Source organism: Gymnoscopelus braueri, assembly GCF_963280865.1.
Source record: "Gymnoscopelus braueri genome assembly, chromosome: 22".
NCBI lineage: Eukaryota > Metazoa > Chordata > Actinopteri > Myctophiformes > Myctophidae > Gymnoscopelus > Gymnoscopelus braueri.
In genome coordinates this window covers 42,538,809-42,559,417 of record NC_137624.1, presented here as the reverse complement: position 1 = coordinate 42,559,417, position 20,609 = coordinate 42,538,809, and the positions used below count along the sequence as shown (strand labels likewise).

The 20,609-nt window shown below is 39.8% G+C and overlaps 3 protein-coding genes across 9 annotated transcripts in view; 2 read left to right on the top strand and 1 right to left on the bottom strand.

Annotated features, from left to right (window-relative positions):
* LOC308077747 (receptor-interacting serine/threonine-protein kinase 3-like) overlaps positions 1-20,609 on the top strand; it is a 156,814-nt gene that overhangs the window by 43,564 nt on the left and 92,641 nt on the right. The window lies entirely within an intron of this gene.
* Positions 8,209-18,299, bottom strand: LOC308077751 (zinc finger CCHC domain-containing protein 9-like). Of its 6 annotated transcripts, XM_080418650.1 has the most exons (9): positions 18,246-18,277; positions 17,535-17,732; positions 17,132-17,232; positions 16,127-16,270; positions 15,448-15,734; positions 14,361-14,511; positions 11,341-11,433; positions 10,198-10,266; positions 8,209-9,835 (listed from the first exon to the last, which is right to left on the bottom strand). In XM_080418650.1, exons 3-9 carry the CDS (start codon positions 17,214-17,216, stop codon positions 9,720-9,722), a joined length of 945 nt encoding a protein of 314 aa, XP_080274776.1. In that variant the 5' UTR covers positions 17,217-17,232; positions 17,535-17,732; positions 18,246-18,277; the 3' UTR covers positions 8,209-9,719. The 6 variants fall into 6 exon arrangements, with proteins under 6 accessions (XP_080274776.1, XP_080274775.1, XP_080274778.1 ...); XM_080418649.1 differs by lacking the exon at positions 17,535-17,732 and having other exon boundaries at positions 18,246-18,299; XM_080418652.1 differs by lacking the exon at positions 17,535-17,732 and having other exon boundaries at positions 16,127-16,267; positions 18,246-18,299.
* LOC308078247 (uncharacterized protein) overlaps positions 19,036-20,609 on the top strand; it is a gene marked incomplete at its 3' end in the record, with an annotated part of 91,595 nt that continues 90,021 nt past the window's right edge. Inside the window, exon 1 of the mRNA XM_080419367.1 lies at positions 19,036-19,154. The remainder of the gene's footprint in view (positions 19,155-20,609) is intronic.

Below are 20,609 nucleotides of genomic sequence, written 5' to 3'. Positions count from 1 at the left end.
AGGGGCGGTTTCACCGCCCAAAAAGATAAAGCTCCCTGTAGATGCTGTTTAGCCTATTAATTATTATTGTACACATTATTTTCTATATTAATACCTTCTGGTGTTTGTCTGTCACAGTCATTGTTCAATGTCTTCCAAATGATGATCAAGGCAGGAAGCAGCACCAGCTCAAGCTACTGAGTCAGGCCCGTCCTGAACCCAAGGTTCTGTCTTGGACATTCATTCACTTGTTGAAATGGGTCACACAGCGTTCTGATCAACACATTTCTCAGCTGTACAACATTTGTTTAAAGAGCCTATGAAACGCCTGTAGCAGATGATGTGAAACCATGGATGCATTAGGCCTACTGTAAAATATATATTTTATTCATTATTAATGTATTAAAATAACCCCAAAACACGTAGCCCCATGCTTTCAACCACATTTTAACAGTAACGTAAATGATGAACAATAAACACATGACCTAAAACAACATTTTTTGATTGATTGATTGATTGAATACTTTATTTAGAAAAGACATGGAAGTACCATTTACAATACAAGGTCCTCTAAACTGAATCGCTCATAAAAGCACAATGGCTTATTTAATATGAGATCCCCACGCACTCAAAACATGATGACACACACACACACACACACACACACACACACTCACACTCACACTCACACTCACACTCACACACTCACACTCACACTCACACTCACACTCACACACACACACACACACACACACACACACACACAAACATTCTTCACAACAAATAAGCAGGTGCAGTAATGCATGCAGCCACTAGAGGGCAGAAACACCCCGGAGATTATTACTGTTTATGATGAAAACAAGCTTCCCTGATAAATGGTCTCTTTCCATCAAAACCAGTAGAAAGTTTGACTTGTGATTACCATTGAGCATTGATATATATTTAGTTAGTTATATGTATTATTTGTAATGTCAAGGACGCCAGTTTGCATTAGGCCATCCACCCCCATTTGATAGCATTTAATTGTATTGCATGGGAACTCATTCTACACTGTACAATCCTCAGTCTTAACTTACAGGTAATAAATACCTGTAAGTTAAATACGTGTTAAATATTATTTTATATATATTCTGATAGTACTCTGATAGTAGGCTACTCACTCAGAGTGTTTGTTCAGTAACAGGAGTCTCCATGTCTCTCCAGCTCTTTATTAAACATAAGGAGTCTCCATGTCTCTCCAGCTCTTTATTAAACATAACATACACTTTATTACACAATTTATCCAATCAGGATAGAGAACGTAACAGCCAGGATAGGCTTAAAACAAATGTAATTGGAAGTGATGACACAAAGAAACAGTAGCCACTGGGACACTATGAAATGGAAGCTGATACATGGGTTGTCCCTCCTTATTGGCTGATATTGGCAACACACCTGAAAAACTCTATAGCAATTATTTATCGGAAAAAATAGCTTTAACTTTTTAAGACCGGGAACGCATCTGTGTAACCACTAACCATTATTTTATACTTTGGCTATTAAGAAATAGCAGATCTACAACGATCTATTTTTTTTTAATCATGAAAATGTGTGCAAATCTTTGAATATATATATATATATATATATATATATATTTTTTTTTTAAAGTGAACATTTTTAACTCATGATCTTTGCTTCTGGAGGGTCCCTGGAACAACATATTTTGAGATGGAGGGTCCGTGGTCAAATACATATCATTTAATACATATCACATGAAAAAGTTTGAGAATGTGAACCACTGATATTATAGCAACTTAAGTTTTTAAAAAAACTGTTTTTTTAAAAGACATTTGTAGAATCCCTAGAAGCAAAGATTTGAATTACAAATGTTCACTTTAAAAATACATATAAATAAAATAGCAGATCTATAAGCTCATAGCGCGACACATGCGTTTCCGGATTCAATGGGTCAACTAAGCAGCCTCTAGACTCCAGGACCCCACATTGGTGGGACTACAAATTTAATAAAAAATTATAATATTATTATTGCCACAATTAATGGGAGGGAATCAACACAGTTACTTGAAAAACCTCAAAACAAAAATAAATTAATTAAAAGGGCCTTTTTAAACAGAAAGCAAATGTTGGTGCCAGAGGATAGGCCATTGGGTCCCCAACATCAGTAGCATATCATACACTGTAGCTGTCCCAGAGATGGGTTGAATTTTGTGGTATATTTATTTTATTTTGTCTGAAAATTGTGAATTATGTTTTCATTTTGTGTGATCAACTGTATTGATGATTTTTTTTTTTACATTATTGTAGTGCCATCTACTGGTCAGGTCATGTCATTGTATTACATGGGCAGATGTCAGGTAACACCAATCACCAGAACATTGGGTTCACCTGTGTGAGAGCTTAGATGCAGGTAATCAGAACAAACAGAGTATCAGAGGTGAGAGGAGCTCCCTCTATGCAAAGAAGAGTCTACAAAATATAAATACCGATAAATAAGATAAAAATAACCTAACACTCCTGAATGCACACGGTAGAAGGCACACGCGGTACGTCACCTGTTATTGTGTTTGTCTGGACTAGTGTTGATTTTGACAGCAAATTGTATTCAGTTTCAGTCATTTGAATAAAATTCCATTTAGTTTTATTTTGGTCACCTGAAATGTTTTACTGTTAGTCTAGTTTTAGTCGACTAAATATCATAAGATTTTAGTCGACTAAATCTACCGTTGATTTAGTCGACTAAGATGTATGATGGCGGTGCCTTGATGGCGTCGTAATGGCTGATTTTACACTCGGTTGCATGCTGAAAATAGCCGATCTACAAGCTCACAACGCGTCGCAGCTGTGAGCTTGTAGATCTGCTATTTTCAGAGTGCAACACCTGAGCGCAGCCAAGCAAAAATTGACTCGTCTTTTAGTTCTTCTCCACTCGTCCCTCCCCAACATTTTAGTCTAGTTTTTATTTGTTGACGAAATTGTCAATATATTTTAGTCTTTAGTTTTAGTCATCATAGCTTAGTTTATTGAGTGAAAAAAGGTAGTCGACCAAAATTTTTCGTCATAGTTTCAGTTCACGAAATCAACACTGGTCTGTACAAGCTATTGTCATTGCATTAATTGTGTGTTCTGTGTGTGTTTATGCAACGTGGACAATTCATCAATATGGACATTTCATTGATAACGTGGACATTTCATGGACATTTAAAAAGACGACAGCAAATGGCTGGACAACGAGGACATTTAACATTCATTGTGGTTAAAAAAACATGATTTGTTTTATGTCATTTCATTCACAGTTTTTCACGGTGTCTCTCTTGGGAGAAATAAAAGCCCTTGTGAACATCAGTCGGAGCGTGGTTTACTCTGCCTCAGAAAAAGACAGTTTAGGAGCAGTTATAATGACCCATATTATATATATATAATATGTATATATATATAATATACCGTATATATAAAGATATATACACATTAGATCATACATTGGCAACTGGCGGCCCCCACCTTCACTTAAAGGAGAATTTTGGACTAAAGTTTTCTTACCTTTTCTATGACGTTATGATATCTTAGGATGAATGGTACAGTAGAAAATTTTCATAACTCCACCCCTGAGCCGCCACAGCTTAAAAGGTGCGCGGATAGGCCTTAGGTTAGATCACATATTTTAATAGCTTTTTTTAATATATTTTTTTGTGAGATCTGACGTTCATAGTGACAGAGCACTATGCAACCAAAAAAAAAAAAAAAAAAAAAAACAGAAGTCTCGCTAGACGAGATTGAAATCTCGAGATTTCAATCTCGTCTAGCGAGACTTCTGTTTTTTTTTTTTTTTTTTTTTTTTTGGGACAGTGTTCTGTCACTATGAACGTCAGATCTCACCATAAAAAAAAGCTATTAAAATATGTGATCTAACCTAAGGCCTATCCGCGCACCTTTTAAGCTGTGGCGGCTCAGGGGTGGAGTTATGAAATTTTTCTACATTCATCCTAAGATATCATAACGTCATAGAAAAGGTAAGAGAACTTTAGTCCAAAATTCTCCTTTAATGGGGGCCGCAGGTTAATATCAGAATACTGATATATTATTGATTTCAGCTGTTATGATTCCTAACATGCAAACATGACCCGCTTTGATTACTTCAGTCTATATTAGTAGCGTAATAGAGTACAGAAGTCCTGACGTCACTAGTTCATCCCCTGGGTCGTAGAAGTCATTTCTCTATGGAGAATAACATTGGGTCATCTTAGAATCGTCTCATATAAGAATTGTGGTCCAAAAATAAACAAACTGTCTCTGCGATATTATCAGGGAGGAGGTTCTGTATCGTTTATGATAGTCAGTCACTTATATTTGATACAGTCTGTTTCTGGAGAAAATGTAACTAATTTGGTGGAAGTAACATTAATGTCAGTTGATGCTTCATCTCCATAAGAGTCAAACTGCCGGGTCATTAGTTTATTTTTGGAACACAGTTCTTATTTGATGCGATATTAAACACGTCTATGAGAATTCAGAATGGGGGAGGGGGAACCGCGACCCAGGTAGGATGCGTAAATTACGTCAGACTTCTCTATGACTAGTATTTAAATGAATACTTGTCTTTTTTACGTCCAATGTATTTGTATCTAAGTTCATAAAGTTAACAGAAGTATAACTAAATGCATTTGAAATTAAATACAAATGTTACTTTTCAGGATTACAATTTAAAAATAGTAAAAATAGCCGATCTACAAGCTCAAAAGCTTGTAGATCGGCTATTTTTGCTACTTTTGTGTGACATAGAATGACGGAATGCGGTATTAAATGCGAAAAAGGTTAAAATGTGGAGATAAGAGGTGTCTGCCCGACAGTATATGCAATGTGTCCCTCTGGAGTGAGTGTGTAAATATATAGTGTCCCTCTGGAGTGAGTGTGTAAATATATAGTGTCCCTCTGGAGTGAGTGTGTAAATATATAGTGTCCCTCTGGAGTGAGTGTGTAAATATATAGTGTCCCTCTGGAGTGAGTGTGTAAATATATAGTGTCCCTCTGGAGTGAGTGTGTAAATATATAGTGTCCCTCTGTATCATCAAAGTTGCATCACCCCTGGTGTAGAGGGAAAAAAGGAGCCGACTAAGTATAGTTCAAGTGATTAAATGTCTGAAAATACACATTAATCCAACATACACTGATGATAGTGCTGTCAAAGTCTATGACAGAGTTCAATCCACTTTTTTTTGTGAATCACAGATACATTTTGAGGCAAACAACACGTACGATTAAAGCTGTTATGGTAGGCTAAGTCATTGGTTCTCAAAGTGGGGTCCGGGGACCCCCAGGGGTCCTTGAGGGGGTTCCAGGGGGTCCCCAGCTAAATGATGGATAGGAACCAAATGGACCCTTACGGGTCTGTAACTCTTTGAGAGTGTACAAATGGAACCAAATGGACCTATTTGTACACTCTCAGAGTTAAATTAACATTGATTTTACAATAGGAATGGACCCTTCGCTAAACCCCACCCCAAAAGCGATTGTCCAATGCCAGCTTAGCAACCGTTGTTAGCCTGGCATAGGTCTGGCAAGCTTTCGTCACCTGCCATAGCTGTCAATGTTATTTCGCCCGCACACACACAATCATTTGCAACATAATAGCAAGAATAGGAATACCACGATAACGCAATGGTGACTATGAACCACGTACCCAAACCCGTTGGAGGCTGCTTTTCCCAAGCTGAAATCTGCACTTAAACTGCAAGGCTGAATATGGCTGTGTTGTTGAACACACACACAGCTTAACGTCAGGAAAGTTACACAACACGACTCACTCGCCCAGGTGGTGTCAATAATAGGCTACTAATCACCGTGATCGTAACAAAATTCAGAATCACAGCGCTGCCTGTCTCGGATTCCGCACGTTAAAGTATATTCATTCATTTGTTCGTCTATTTATTAACTGCTACTGTAGTCTTACCCTGCGGTACATGAAAACTCCTGTTACAGTCATGGATCAACTTCAACCTGGTGTTTGCACTTTCTCCATTTACGGTCCGTACATATATATAAACGTTCATATTTCAAATATAAATTGCTTACCCTATGGCCACGGATGTTAAAATGATGCACGGGACTCTCAAAAGTACCCGTATATTCTGTATTGTTCAATAAAAAGCATTTTAATCCGATCGGTGGCCATTTTCTCATAGAGTTATAATGTATCAGAGTGCAATACACCTACCAACCGATAGGGTCGCTTTGTTGAAAGCATATGGAGAAAATGGCCACCGATCAGATTAAAATGCTTTTTATTGAACAATACGGATGATACGGGTACTTTTGAGAGCCCGTACATAAATGTAACATCCGTGGCCATGGGATAAGCACTTTATATTTGAAATATGAACGTTTCTGTAGATGTACGGGCTATAAATGGAGAAAGTGCAAACACCAGGTTGAAATTCATCCATGACGGTCGAGACAGACGACCGTCGTGTATCCATGGCTATTACTCCCTCTAACATTTCCTGTGTTTTTAGTTTATTGAAATAATGTCATGCACATTTGTCCAGTGCATAGCCTACTGCAGGCCTTGTTGACTATTATTTAGAAGAGATTTTGAAGCTATTTCTGCTGAAATGATCGATTATTTTTAAGGGGAAAAGCCGTCATTTAACATGCAAGTCAATGGGTGAGAAGCAGAGATTGCCAGGCGCTGCCAGGCCTGGGTGTGACTAACTTCGCACCACCAGTCACAGAGTGGAGTGGGTGGGGCTTAGCGAAGGGTCCATTGGGGTCCCAGAGATAGAAATGCCATTAAATGGGGGTCCGTAGCCCTAATGCATGTCAAACTGTGGGGTCCTTAAATTACAAATGATTGAGAATCACTGCTAGAGCCGTAAAAATCTTCTCTTATGGGGGGTCCCTGGCTTATCTTTTCAAATGGGGGTCCGCGGGGTAATAAGTGTCAATTTGGGGGTCCTTGACATGAAAAAGTTTGAGAACTACTGGGCTAAGTGATATTGTTTGGTTAAAACGTTAAAGCTCTATATATTCTGAAAGTAATCCTTGCTGTAGATATTACATGGTGTTTTTTTCAGTAACAGGAGTCTCCATGTCTCTCCAGCAGAAAATACATTTTCAGGGGGCTTGCAACATGTCAGCTTCATTTTCATAGTGTTCCAATTGTGTTTTGATTGATTGATGTACTTTATTTAGTAAGACATGAGAACATCAGTACATGGAAGTACACATTCACAATACAAGGTCTACTAAACTGGAAGACTCATTAAGCACTGAGCTTGTTTAAGATGAGAACCCCATGCACACACATCATGATGACATATAAGAGACAGACAGATATACACACTACTATACAGAATGTCATACAATCAGCTTTCAGGTTACTGGTATGAAGAGTGAAAAATATGTACAAGAGAAGAAAAAGAAAAGGGGGGGGGGGGTAGGTTAAGACTTGGACAGGGGCCATTTTCGAATTGCAGCCTCCTGAAGGTGTATCTTTAGGGCAGTTTTGAAAGTGAGTAGGGTTTTACACTCCTTTACTCCTTTTGGTAGGGCATTCCACATGTTTGTTGAATAGCGTGAGAACGAGTTCATTCCCTTTGTTGAGCCAAATCTGGGTTGAACATTATTCGTGGAGCTGCCTCTGGTGTTATGATCGTGGACTTCATTAACATTTTGGAAGTATTTTGACAAATACAGGGGGATCCCAATGTTGTGGTGTATCTTGAAGACCAGGCCCATAGCAAGTTGCTGTACTCCGTCCTCAACCCTAAGCCATCCAACCCTAGCAAAATGAGCAGGGGTTAGATGGGTTTTGTGATTGAGGCTAAGAAGTAGCCTTACTAGTTTGTTTTGGGATGTTTGGAGCCTTGTTTTTAAGGCCTTGGAGGTGTTGCGATACCATGAGGAGCATGCATCATCGTAATAACCTTGTATGAGGGCCCCTGGAAGAATCTTCAGAGTATTCTTACTGACTAGACGACCAATCCTATACAAAAAGTGTGTGTGTCTGCTCATTTATTTGTGTCGTCACGTCCCATGTCACTTGTTTAATCTGTATCCTGACTGAGTTCTCTATTCTGATTGGATAAAATTTGTATCCCGACCTGATTCCTGTTACTGAACAAACACTAAAGTAATGATTACTATCACAATATGCAGCTGTTTAACACTTATTTTAACCAAATAAAATCACTTGCCCTACTTTTGAATGAAGGAATCCAATGGAAAAAGGCAACATACTGTAGACAAACAAATCATTTATTGAATGTTTTACTCAAACGTTATATCAAAGTGTTGACATTATACAGTATGAACTATGCTCACAACGTGGTCTTTCAATCCCACATTCAGAGCAGAGTTACAACAGGACATTGAGAAGGACCATCAATTAGGGATGGGGCGACAACCGTCATACACTAGGACAGGGTTCTTCAACATTTCAGGCCAAGGACCCCCTAGCTGAGAGAGATGAAACAGGGACCCCCTCTATATTGTATGAAATTGCGTTTCAGATTAAACTTTAGTTTTACATGGTCTGCTCTTTTTTTTGCCCCCTCTACACTAAAGCTCTTTGCCAAAAAATAGCCGATCTACAAGCTCGCAGTGCGAGGCGTTGTGAGCTTGTAGATCGGCTATTTTTGGCTAAAGTTCTCTGTGTTTCAAGCGGTTAATGTAAAAAAAACAAAATCATACCACACAAAGATTTGGCGGACCCCCTATAGTAGCTCTGAGGACCCCCTGTTGAAGACCCCTGCACTAGGATGAATTGGCTTTTCGTCGAGCGGCAAAACAGAGGCAATTCAGTACGACTTTCAAAAAATAGCCGATCTACAAGCCCAGAATAAGGATGCTGGGGGTTCACACGTGGTTACAACAAAAGTGGCATTTAGATTTTTAAGCATAGTTGGATTATCGCGATCATGTCGTTAATCGCAATTATTTTTGCCGCAATAATGGTGAGGTGTAATGTTCATATCCCTGTCCCATCCACTACTTACAGCAGGCCATTCATTATGATGATCAGTTCATAAAGAACCCCCAGGGGTCCTTGGGGGACCCCAGCAAAAGTAGTTAACACAGCATCACAATAATCTTAACCACCTTATCCATTTATATGTTGGCTATTCAGAAATATTTGAAAAAACATTGAAAATGTTTGGAAGGTGTTGAATCATTTAGATGTTTTTTTACACAAAAATCTTTATCTTCTGGGGGTCCCTGGTACAAATCATTTTCAGATGGGGGGGTCTGAACAGCGGCCAAATATGTATCAATGTGGGGGTCCTTGACACGAAAAGGTTTGAGAACTACTGTGCTAATGCATTACTAGGCCACGGAGCCCCCAATCTTCACTGTGTTCATTTAACTCTGAGACCAGGAACACATCTGTGTCATTTCTAGATTTGAGCTAAAAAAAAAACATTATCTTACACTTTGGCTATTCAAAAATAGCAGATCTACAAGCTTGTAGATCTGCTATTTTTGAAAAATTGTGAAAATGTGTGCAAATCAGTGAAAATACATATTATTTTAAAGCGAACATTTTTAACTCAAATCTTTGCTTCTGGAGGGGTCTATGGAGGGGTCCGCGGCCAAATCCATATCATTTTGGGTGGTCCTTGACAATTATGAAAAAGTTTGAGAACCACTGATATTACAGCAACATCAGTATTTAGAAAACTGTTGGGATTTAGAAGGCATTTTGTGGAATCGGCTGAGAGCCGCGTACACTCTGACGTTGAGAAACGTCAAAACTTCACCACCTTGGTTTGTTTTGGCTTTTCTTTCTTCTCCGGTTGGTCCTGGACGTCCTCGTGGTCAGCGCTCATGTTGTTGGACAGCCATCCCACCGTCACAGAGTTAGCTATGAACAAACACATAGTTAGCTACGAACAAACAGTTAGCTACGAACAAACACAGAGTTAGCTACGAACAAACACAGAGTTAGCTACAGACACACCACATCAACACAGAGTTGGCTATGGAGGAGGCACAAAGGAGCCTCTTAGTGTCTCCTACCGGAACCGCTGCCGGTCATCAGATTATTGTCTTAGGAATGAGACAAAAACTTTAAAAAAAAACATGAATTCAAGTCTCCATGGAGTGACTAATCCATAGTAGGGAAAATGTCATTTTGGGGGTGAACCATCCCTTTAATGCCCAGGACTGCTACAGTAGAAGTGTGCAGATGTATTGAAAGGAGAGCAGAGGGTCTCTAACACTCACATGAAGCTTGGTGCTCTGGACAGTCCTTCTGGAAGTGTTCGACCGAACCACACACCCGACAGCAACCTCCTGCAGAGAAACATGTTATCAGTGTTGATTCAGTCGACTAAAAACTATGAAGAAAGATGTCTGTTGATTTACCTTTATTCACCCAGGAAAACGAAATAAAAACTAAGCTATGACGACTAAAACTAAGACAATTAATTGACAATTTCGTCGCCAAATAAAAACTAGACACTAGATGTTAGTGAGGGACGAGAGGAGAAGAGATCCAGAAAAGTAAGACTAGTCATCACAGGTGCGCGTGCGTGTCACAGACCGAAAATAGCAGATCTACAAGCTCAAAATAGCAGATCTACAAGCTCACAACGCGGCGCGTTGTGAGCTTGTAGATCTGCTATTTTCGGCCTGCAGCTGTAAGTGAAGACCATTTCGATGCCATCACGCCCCGTCAAAAATACATTTTAGTCGACTAAAACCTTACGATATTTAGTCGACTAAAACTAAACGGAATTTAATTCAAAAGACTACGACTAAAACTGAATCAAAATGTATCTGTCAAAATCAACACTGTCAGTTAACCCGTTAAGACCCGAGGCTAATTCCACAAATGCCTTCTAAATCAGTAGTTCCAATAATAATAATCAAAACATAGCAGATGTACAAGCTCGCAAGCGTAGCACGAAAGTGCCGCGCTGTGAGCTTGCATATCTGCTGTGTTTTGAACAGCCAACGGAAACAAATCTAGAATGAAAGAGATGTCACTAAACAAACATCATACACTTTTAACTTACAATTATATCATTGCTGTCGGGCAGAAAACTCCTATCTCCAACTTTTTCCCCCCTTATTTCTTTGTAATCTAACGCCCTATTGATCACACTACAGCGTCACACAAAAGCATCAAAAGCAGCAGATCTACAAGCTCGAAACGCGGCGCTTCGCGTCGCGTTTCGAGCTTGTAGATCTGCTACTTTTGTTGCTTTTGAATTGTAATCCTGAAAAGCAAAAGTTTTAGACATATGAGGTTTCCACCCGACAGAGAGCGTATGTAATGATTCAGAACACGCGTGCAAAACGACCGTTAACTAATAACGCCGAACGATGTCAAACAGTTGACATGAAGTGTGTTGGTTCTAATACCTGCTGCATAGAGGCCTTTGGGGTTATCTGGACAGGACGATGACAGGTGACCGTTCTGACCACAGATGAAACACTTTGCGTAGGGGTAGTCACCTGAAACACATGACCATGACCTTAACATACATGTTACAATACATAGACACATGACCATGACCTTAACATACATGTTACAATACATAGACACATGACCATGACCTTAACATACATGTTACAATACATAAGACACATGACCATGACCTTAACATACTCAGTGTTGATTTCGTCGACTAAAATTATGACGAAACATGTTCGTTGACTACCTTTTTTCCCTGGCGAAAACTAAATAAAATAAATAAAATAAAAACTAAGCTACGACGACTAAAACTAAGACTAAATATATTGACAATTTTGTCAACAAATAAAAACTAGACTAAAATGTTAGTGAGGGATCTAGTGGAGAAGAGATCCAGTAGAACTAAGACTAGTGGAGAAGAGATCCAGTAGAACTAAGACAAGTGGAGAAGAGATCCAGTAGAACTAAGACAAGTGGAGAAGAGATCCAGTAGAACTAAGACTAGTGGAGAAGAGATCCAGTAGAACTAAGACTAGAGGAGAAGAGATCCAGTAGAACTAAGACAAGTGGAGAAGAGATCCAGTAGAACTAAGACTAGTGGAGAAGAGATCCAGTAGAACTAAGACTAGAGGAGAAGAGATCCAGTAGAACTAAGACTAGTGGAGAAGAGATCCAGTAGAACTAAGACTAGTGGAGAAGAGATCCAGTAGAACTAAGACTAGAGGAGAAGAGCTCCAGTAGAACTAAGACTAGAGGAGAAGAGATCCAGTAGAACTAAGACTAGTGGAGAAGAGATCCAGTAGAACTAAGACTAGAGGAGAAGAGATCCAGTAGAACTAAGACTAGAGGAGAAGAGCTCCAGTAGAACTAAGACTAGTGGAGAAGAGATCCAGTAGAACTAAGACTAGAGGAGAAGAGATCCAGTAGAACTAAGACTAGAGGAGAAGAGATCCAGTAGAACTAAGACTAGTGGAGAAGAGATCGAGTAGAACTAAGACTAGTGGAGAAGAGATCCAGTAGAACTAAGACTAGTGGAGAAGAGATCCAGTAGAACTAAGACTAGTGGAGAAGAGATCCAGTAGAACTAAGACTAGTGGAGAAAAGATCCAGTAGAACTAAGACTAGAGGAGAATAGATCCAGTAGAACTAAGACTAGAGGAGAAGAGATCCAGTAGAACTAAGACTAGAGGAGAAGAGCTCCAGTAGAACTAAGACTAGTGGAGAAGAGATCCAGTAGAACTAAGACTAGAGGAGAAGAGATCCAGTAGAACTAAGACTAGAGGAGAAGAGATCCAGTAGAACTAAGACTAGTGGAGAAGAGATCCAGTAGAACTAAGACTAGTGGAGAAGAGATCCAGTAGAACTAAGACTAGAGGAGAAGAGATCCAGTAGAACTAAGACTAGAGGAGAAGAGATCCAGTAGAACTAAGACTAGTGGAGAAGAGATCCAGTAGAACTAAGACTAGTGGAGAAGAGATCCAGTAGAACTAAGACTAGTGGAGAAGAGATCCAGTAGAACTAAGACTAGTGGAGAAGAGATCCAGTAGAACTAAGACTAGTGGAGAAGAGATCCAGTAGAACTAAGACTAGAGGAGAAGAGATCCAGTAGAACTAAGACTAGTGGAGAAGAGATCCAGTAGAACTAAGACTAGTGGAGAAGAGATCCAGTAGAACTAATACTAGAGGAGAAGAGATCCAGTAGAAGAAGAGATCCAGTAGAACTAAGACTAGTCTAGTGGAGAAGAGATCCAGTAGAACTAAGACTAGAGGAGAAGAGATCCAGTAGAACTAAGACTAGAGGAGAAGAGATCCAGTAGAAGAAGAGATCCAGTAGAACTAAGACTAGTGGAGAAGAGATCCAGTAGAACTAAGACTAGTGGAGAAGAGATCCAGTAGAACTAAGACTAGAGGAGAAGAGATCCAGTAGAAGAAGAGATCCAGTAGAACTAAGACTAGTGGAGAAGAGATCCAGTAGAACTAAGACTAGAGGAGAAGAGATCCAGTAGAACTAAGACTAGAGGAGAAGAGATCCAGTAGAACTAAGACTAGAGGAGAAGAGATCCAGTAGAACTAAGACTAGTGGAGAGATCCAGTAGAACTAAAAGACAAGTCATTTTATGTTTGGTTGCGCTCGGGTGTTGTGCTCTGAAAAAGGCAGATCTACAAGCTCACAACACGTCACAGCGCAACACGCTGTGAGCTTGTAGATCGGCTATTTTCAGCATGCAACCAAGTGTAAAATCATCCATTACGACGCCATCAAGGCACCGCCAAAACACATTTTAGTCGACTAAATCAACTGTAGATTTAGTCGACTATAATCTTATGATATTTAGTCGACTGAAACTAGACTAAAACTAAATGGAATTTGATTCAAAAGACTATGACTAAAACTAAATCAAAGTTTACTGTCAAAATCAACACTGACATACATGTTAAAATACATCAGAGAGAGAGAGAGAGAGAGAGGGACCCTCAGTTTCATCTGGTCCTGATGTGAGCTCAGAGTGGAGCAGTTAAGGGGTTAAGTGTGAGTTCAAAGGTCGGGGACACTTTGGGACTCACAGCCTGGGGGTTCGAGACACGTTCCCCACATTCAACGATGCACGTAATTATCTCCCCTTTAATACAAACAGAGTAAACTAATGCACGTAATAATCTCCCCTTTAATACAAACAGAGTAAACTAATGCACGTAATTATCTCCCCTTTAATATAAACAGAGTAAACTAATGCACGTAATAATCTCCCCTTTAATATAAACAGAGTAAACTAGTGCACGTAATAATCTCCCCTTTAATATAAACAGAGTAAACTAGTGCACGTGATAATCTCCCCTTTAATATAAACAGAGTAAACGGTACACGTGACTTTCAAGCCGAGTCATCTTGGGCCAAACTTAAGACAGTAATAACATCTACCAACACATTGGTAAGGTAACAGAAATGTCAGGCTTTGCGTTTCCTCACCGAGAGCAGGGTCTACTCTAGCTCTGCATGTCTGCAGGTCATGCTCCGTGGAGCCACAGCGGTAGCAGATACCCGTCCCCATCTCCTGGTCCCTACGGGCCTCAGGACAGTCTGACACCCCGTGACCCGGCCTCCTGCAGTTAAAACACAGCTAGAGGACAGGATGGACAGAATGAGACAAAAGAGGAGGGGAAAAACATGAATACAACAGTATTACACACACGCACGTCAGATCGGGGGATTTTTTGGCGAGCGTAAATATTTAATATGAAATGTTTAATCAATGGAAATTATTATATTAACCCATTGAGACCTGAAGCCGATTCTACATGTCTCCTAAATCTCAACAGTTTTCTGAAAAACCTATGTTTCTATATCAGTGGTGCTCAATCTTTTTTATGTCCAGGACCCCCAAAATAATATGTATTTGGCCGCGGACCCCCATCAAAATATGTTGTTCCAGGGACCCCCCAGAAGCAACGATTTGAGTTAAAAATGTTCGCTTTAAAAATATATATATTCAAAGATTTGCACACATTTTCACGATTTTTCAAAAATAGCAGATCTACAAGCTCATAGCGCGGCACTCGGTGCCGCGCTATGAGCTTGTAGATCTGCTATTTTTGAATAGCCCAAAGTGTAAAATAATGCTTTTGAGCTCAAATAAAAAAATGACACAGTTCCAGGTCTTAATGGGTTAAGAGCTTGTGTTTAGTTGAGTTGAGTTTATTGCAGCACATTTTGTGGTAACATAGTTAATATTTCATAGGTAATACAAAAAAAAACTAATTTATAAAGAAAAGAACCACATTTCTGAACAAAAATGTATAGGCTGAAGCCGTAGCTTATTACGCCTACCCTTTAACCAAACAAATACACAAATTAAAGTCAAAATGGAGAGAAAAAGAAACGAGGTACAAGGACAAGACACTTTTCTGTACATGTACGTGTTTTCTGTGTATATATATATAAGTATATGTACAGTAGTACAGCAAACAATAACTACACAGTGTAGTTATTGTGAATAACTCCACTGTGACGTAATAAACCATGTTTCTCCTGATCTCTCTCTCTCTCTCTCTCTCACCATGCTGCTCTTCTTGTTGTCCTGTCTCTTTATCCTCCTGTCCTCCCTCCGTCTGTCCTTCCACAAGGCCGTCTCCACCTCCTCCCTCAGTCCTCTGTCCTCCTCCTGTCCTCCTCCTCCTCCTCCTCCTCCTCCTCCTCGCGGTAGAGCCTGTCCCGTCTCCTGCAGGTACTCCAGGAACCCGTTGACGTCGGTGTTGTCATGATACTCCTTCTTCTTCCTGAACAGACCTGAGCCTCCTGTTGTTGTTGTGTGTGTTCGTCTCAAAGGCTCTGCTCCACCCGGGGCTGTTCAAAAGAATACACAACATTTAACCCATTAAGACCTGAAGTCCATTCTACAAACAGTTTTCTGAAAAACGTAATGTTTCTATATCAGTGGTGCTCAATCTTTTTCATGTCAAGGACCCCCAAAATGTACATGTATTTGGCCGTGGGACCCCCATCTCAAAATATGTTGTTCCAGGGACCCCCCCATGAAGCAAAGATTTGAGTTAAAAATGTTCGCTTTAAAATTATAAATATATTCAACGATTTTCACACATTTTCACGATTTTTCAAAAATAGCAGATCTACAAGCTCGTAGTGTGGCACTCGGTGTGCTTCGCCAACCTATGAACGATGCATACAAGGTTCACTCCCACTCCTAGGCCACAGTTTAAGTAAAAGTAAGTCTCTACCTCTGCCGTCTCTCCTCTGGGCCGCTGCTCCTCTGTAAGAACCGGCTGCTGCTCTTCCAGACGGACTGGACTGTGGTCTTCTTCCTGCTCCAGATCCACTGCTACTGCTGTTGCCGCCTCCTCCTCCTCCTCCTGCTGCTGCTGCTAAGGGTTGTCAATAAAATAATTTCAATCAATAATTTAACCCATTCAATCCGGGATTCAACAAATGTCTTCTAAATCCTAACGGTTTTCTGGAGAAAGTATGTTGCTAAAATATCAGTGGTTCTCAAACGCTTTCATGTCAAGGACCCCCAAAATTATATGTACTGGGCCACGGACCCCCATCTGAAAATATATTGTTCCAGGGACACCCAGAAGCAATTAAGATTTGAGTAAAACATAATCCCTGTAAAATATATATATATTCATAGATTTGCACAAATTTTCAAGATTTTTCAAAAATAGCAGATCTACAAGCTCATCTACAAGCTCATCTGCTGTGTTTTAATAGTCAAATTAAAACAACCTGAATTGAAGGTGTTAATTGCGTTTTGGACATAGAAATAAAAAGACATTTATGTTTGTCTTGTAGGCTGTGTGTTAAAGGGCAGATAATTATAATATGCAAATAAATGACTGACAAACAATAATCAAAATAAGGCCATACACAGCATTTCATAAAAATGAATATGTATATGAAAGGAAATTAAATGAAATACCGGAAAAGTCTGATCTAGAAGCTCACAGCGCATCAGAACGCGTTGTGAGCTGATGCGTTGTTTGTGAGCTTGTAGATCTGCTATATTTCCAGTTAGTTTTTAATGTTTGGCAATTTTCCCAACAGATGAATGTATACAGAATCTAAAAGAAACCCTTCTGAAGGTTAACCTATGCAAACATGTGTTTGAGATCATGTGATCATGTAGTGGTCACATGGTCACATGATCATGTGATCATGTGACCATGTAGTGATCACATGATCATGTGATCATGTGACCATGTAGTGATCCTCTGCTGTCACACCTCCCCCTCCTTTCAGCTGGCTCCACGGAGTGGCTTCTGCTTCTTTATGTTTGTGGACGTTATTGGCTCTGGCCCACCTCGTCATGATGTCACTGGACCTGCTGGAGAAGGATCCTGGTCTTTACTTTCATAATAAAACAGGTTTTGATGCTTTATTCATTCATTTTACATTCACTCATTTATTGTAGGGGACCTCCTCCTCCTCATCCTCCTGGAACTCCTCGGGGTCCTCCCCCTGGACGGTCCGATACATAGCCCAGAAGTAGCCCTAGAATGTCTGATGATGATCTCACATACATGTCATGTGTTCCAAAATACACAGCCATAGATCGGTCCCACGCGCTTACGGTTAGCAGAGTGATCTGCGCAGCATTAAAGCGCTCCGTGCTGCGTCTGTACTCACCCAATAATTAACTCCTCTAGACCAGGGGTCTTCAACTGGGGGTCCTCAGAGTTACTACAGGGGGTCCGCCAAATCTTTGTGATATGATTTTTCTTTTTACCTTAACCACTTGAAACCTAGCATCCCTTTTCTGAGGAGAACTTTAGCCAAAAATAGCCGATCTACAAGCTCACAACGCCTTGTGAGCTTGTAGATCTGCTATTTTTGGCAAAGAGGTATAGGTGTAGAGGGGAAAAAAAGAGCAGACCTAGTAAACAAAAAAAGTATAATCTTAAACACAATTTTATACAATAGAGAGTAGGGGGTCCCTGCTTCATCTCTCTCTCAGCTAGGGCGTCCTTGGCCTGAAAACGTTGAAGACCCCTGCTCTAGACTGTCCTCTAGTTTCATATCCATGTGAAAGTTCTGTCAGAAAACGTGTGTTTAGCAAAATATCCACTTTTCCACGAGATTCACGCGGACATCGTTCTCTGTCAAGTTTTCAATTGTTAAGAAACGTTGATCTAAGGCTGGATCACAACCACGCTGTGTCTCTGTGCACCCTGCTACAGTACAACATGGACTGACTGTGTAACTGTAACCTAGGATAATGACGTTAAACTAGTATTAATTACTTTGTACATTAAGTCAACAACAGTCTAAACAATACATTATGACAATAATAATATCAGTATGAATGTAAAACTATAAGTATTTATAATAAAAACTCACTGATCTGATCAGAAACGACGATTCTCCTTCATGTGTTTACCAAGGAAGTGCGTGTGGACTCCTCCTCCTGCACATGCGCGTGCCGTACAGTAGAAACCACTGCTGTTATGCTGCCCCCTGCTGTTCTGGAGTCTCTCTCTCTCTCTCTCTCTCTCTCTCTCTCTCTCTCTCTCTCTCTCTCTCTCTCTCTCTCTCTCGCAACAAGTTTGAAGAGGCTTAATGCCATTAGTCCATAATTCACTAAATAATCACCATTAAGTTAATGGTGATTATTTAGTGAAGTATGGACGATTTGTTTGTTTTGTTTTGAAGTGTTATAACATTGTATCATTTAATCTCACAATAATATATCTTTTAGTTAAATAAAGACAAAAACTAAAACCCACTCTATATTAATTATATTCATATTTATACATTTCAGAACAAAAGCCTCAGGTCTGACATAATAATAGGTTTAAGTAATGTAACAATTTCCCTGTGCTGTGGGAAAGGATTAATAATATGGACATGATGTAACATTAATATACATGTGGTCATATTATATATTAGTCCAGCAGAATATATAATATGGACATGTAACATATAATATAAAAGTATTGGAAATTGGAAATACTCAAGTAAAGTACAAATACCTCAACATTTTACTTAAGTACAGTACAGTACCCACCACTGCATGTTTGTTGATGGTTACAGCTTGAGTTTGTTGTTTGTTGTTTGCGTGTGAGGACATGTCGAGTTGATCTGGGCTGGGCTGTGAGCCCTCAGGCAGGTAGAGGTAGGTAGGTATGGCTGCAGAACAGAAGAATCCAGTTGGATCCACCCCGCTCACCATGTATTGCCCTTAATACACTGTGTGGCTTTCTACAGACGAGCAGTGGTCGTGAGCAGGATCTTCAGGACGTTTGACAGGTAAGGGTTTTGTTTCCCCCTGTGGGCATCTGATGGGTTTGTCTTATTTGGTTGTATTTAAAAGAAAACATAATTAAATGAAATGAAATGAATGGGAGAGAGAAAGAGAAAAAAAAGACAACATTTTCCTCCCCAAAATTAACTTGATTTTAAGAAGGTGACAAATGGTGTTTCATTTGACAATAAATACAGCTGTACTACATTGTGGAGGACATTTTTGTCAAAATGTAAACATGTAAACAAACACACCATGTCATTTACAACTAAACGTTGCTCTCAAGAATGTTTTTGAAAACATTTGTGACAAGTGAGAAATAGACGATGCAATAACCGAAAAGTGATTCTATTTGATCCACTGCACTTCCTTGTTTATTGTGGCGCAAAAACAAAAGAATACCAAAACTCACCCCCATTCTATATGCGAACGGCCTTTTGGCGTGTAGTTGAAGTGCAAAGGGGCGGGCGGGTGGGGAGAGAGTCAGTGCACTGAAGTCAAGGCACAGACTACTGTGTTGTTGACAAACAACAAAAATAAAACCTGGAAAAACAGTTGCGTGCATTAGCGCAAGATGAGGATAAAGGAAACATTCAGTCTAAATGTACAGTTTGATAATTCACAACTACTGTGCCAGATAATCACCAAGAGAGTAAAAAAATAAAACGTTTCAGTCATTCAGTCCGACTTCACTGTAGCCTATAGTAGCCTTTTCATAAATGATAGGCCTATGTATTAGGCTGTCCTGAAAGTTTATAATATTTAGAGAAATTTAAAGTTTCAAATACAAAAGTAGTAGTAGTAGTAGTTGTGAATTACTGGACATTTAGACTGAATGTTTCCTTTATCCTCATCTTGCGCTATAATGCACGCAACTGTTTTGCCAGGTTTTATTTGTGTTGTTTCTCATAAGTGTGCATCCTTGGCTGTCAACAACCCAGTAGTCTGTGCCTTGACTTCAGTGCGCTGACTCTCTCCCCACCCGCCCCCTTGCGCTTCAACTACACACCAAAAGGCCTTTCGCATTCTAATCCCTATAATACCGCCGGATTTGGCCCGGGGCGAGTCTTCCGGTTACCTTATTGACTACTGTCATTTGTTTTCCGAGGCGAACTTGTCCGCCCAGCCCAATACTCATGGAATACTTCCATTGCCGTAAGCAAGGAAATACTTCGTTTTGTTGTTCCTTTTGGGTCAATTTATTAATTTATTTATTAAGTAGCCGTTTAATAAGCGGGATAATGTATGGGGAGGTGGTCATTATTGAAATTTAAAGCCCTTCAGGGTGATTATCCACCTCCGCTCTGCGTCGGTGGATAATCACCCTGTCGGTCTTTCAATAATGACCACCTCCCCATACATTATCCCTTGCTTAATGCGATCATCTCTCATCATAATACTCACCTTCATGAATGAGTTCAAATGTGCGCAACTTGAGGCTCCATAAATTAAAGTCTCGC

Excerpts from the sequence above, each read along its gene's own strand:
- LOC308077751 (XM_080418649.1), bottom strand. The coding sequence starts at position 17,216 with ATGACGAGGTGGGCCAGAGCCAATAACGTCCACAAACATAAAGAAGCA. Across the intron at positions 14,512-15,447 it reads ACAACAAGAAGAGCAGCATG|CTGTGTTTTAACTGCAGGAG; the intron begins GTGAGAGAGAGA and ends CCTGTCCTCTAG. Across the intron at positions 10,267-11,340 it reads CAAAGGCCTCTATGCAGCAG|GAGGTTGCTGTCGGGTGTGT; the intron begins GTATTAGAACCA and ends GTTTCTCTGCAG.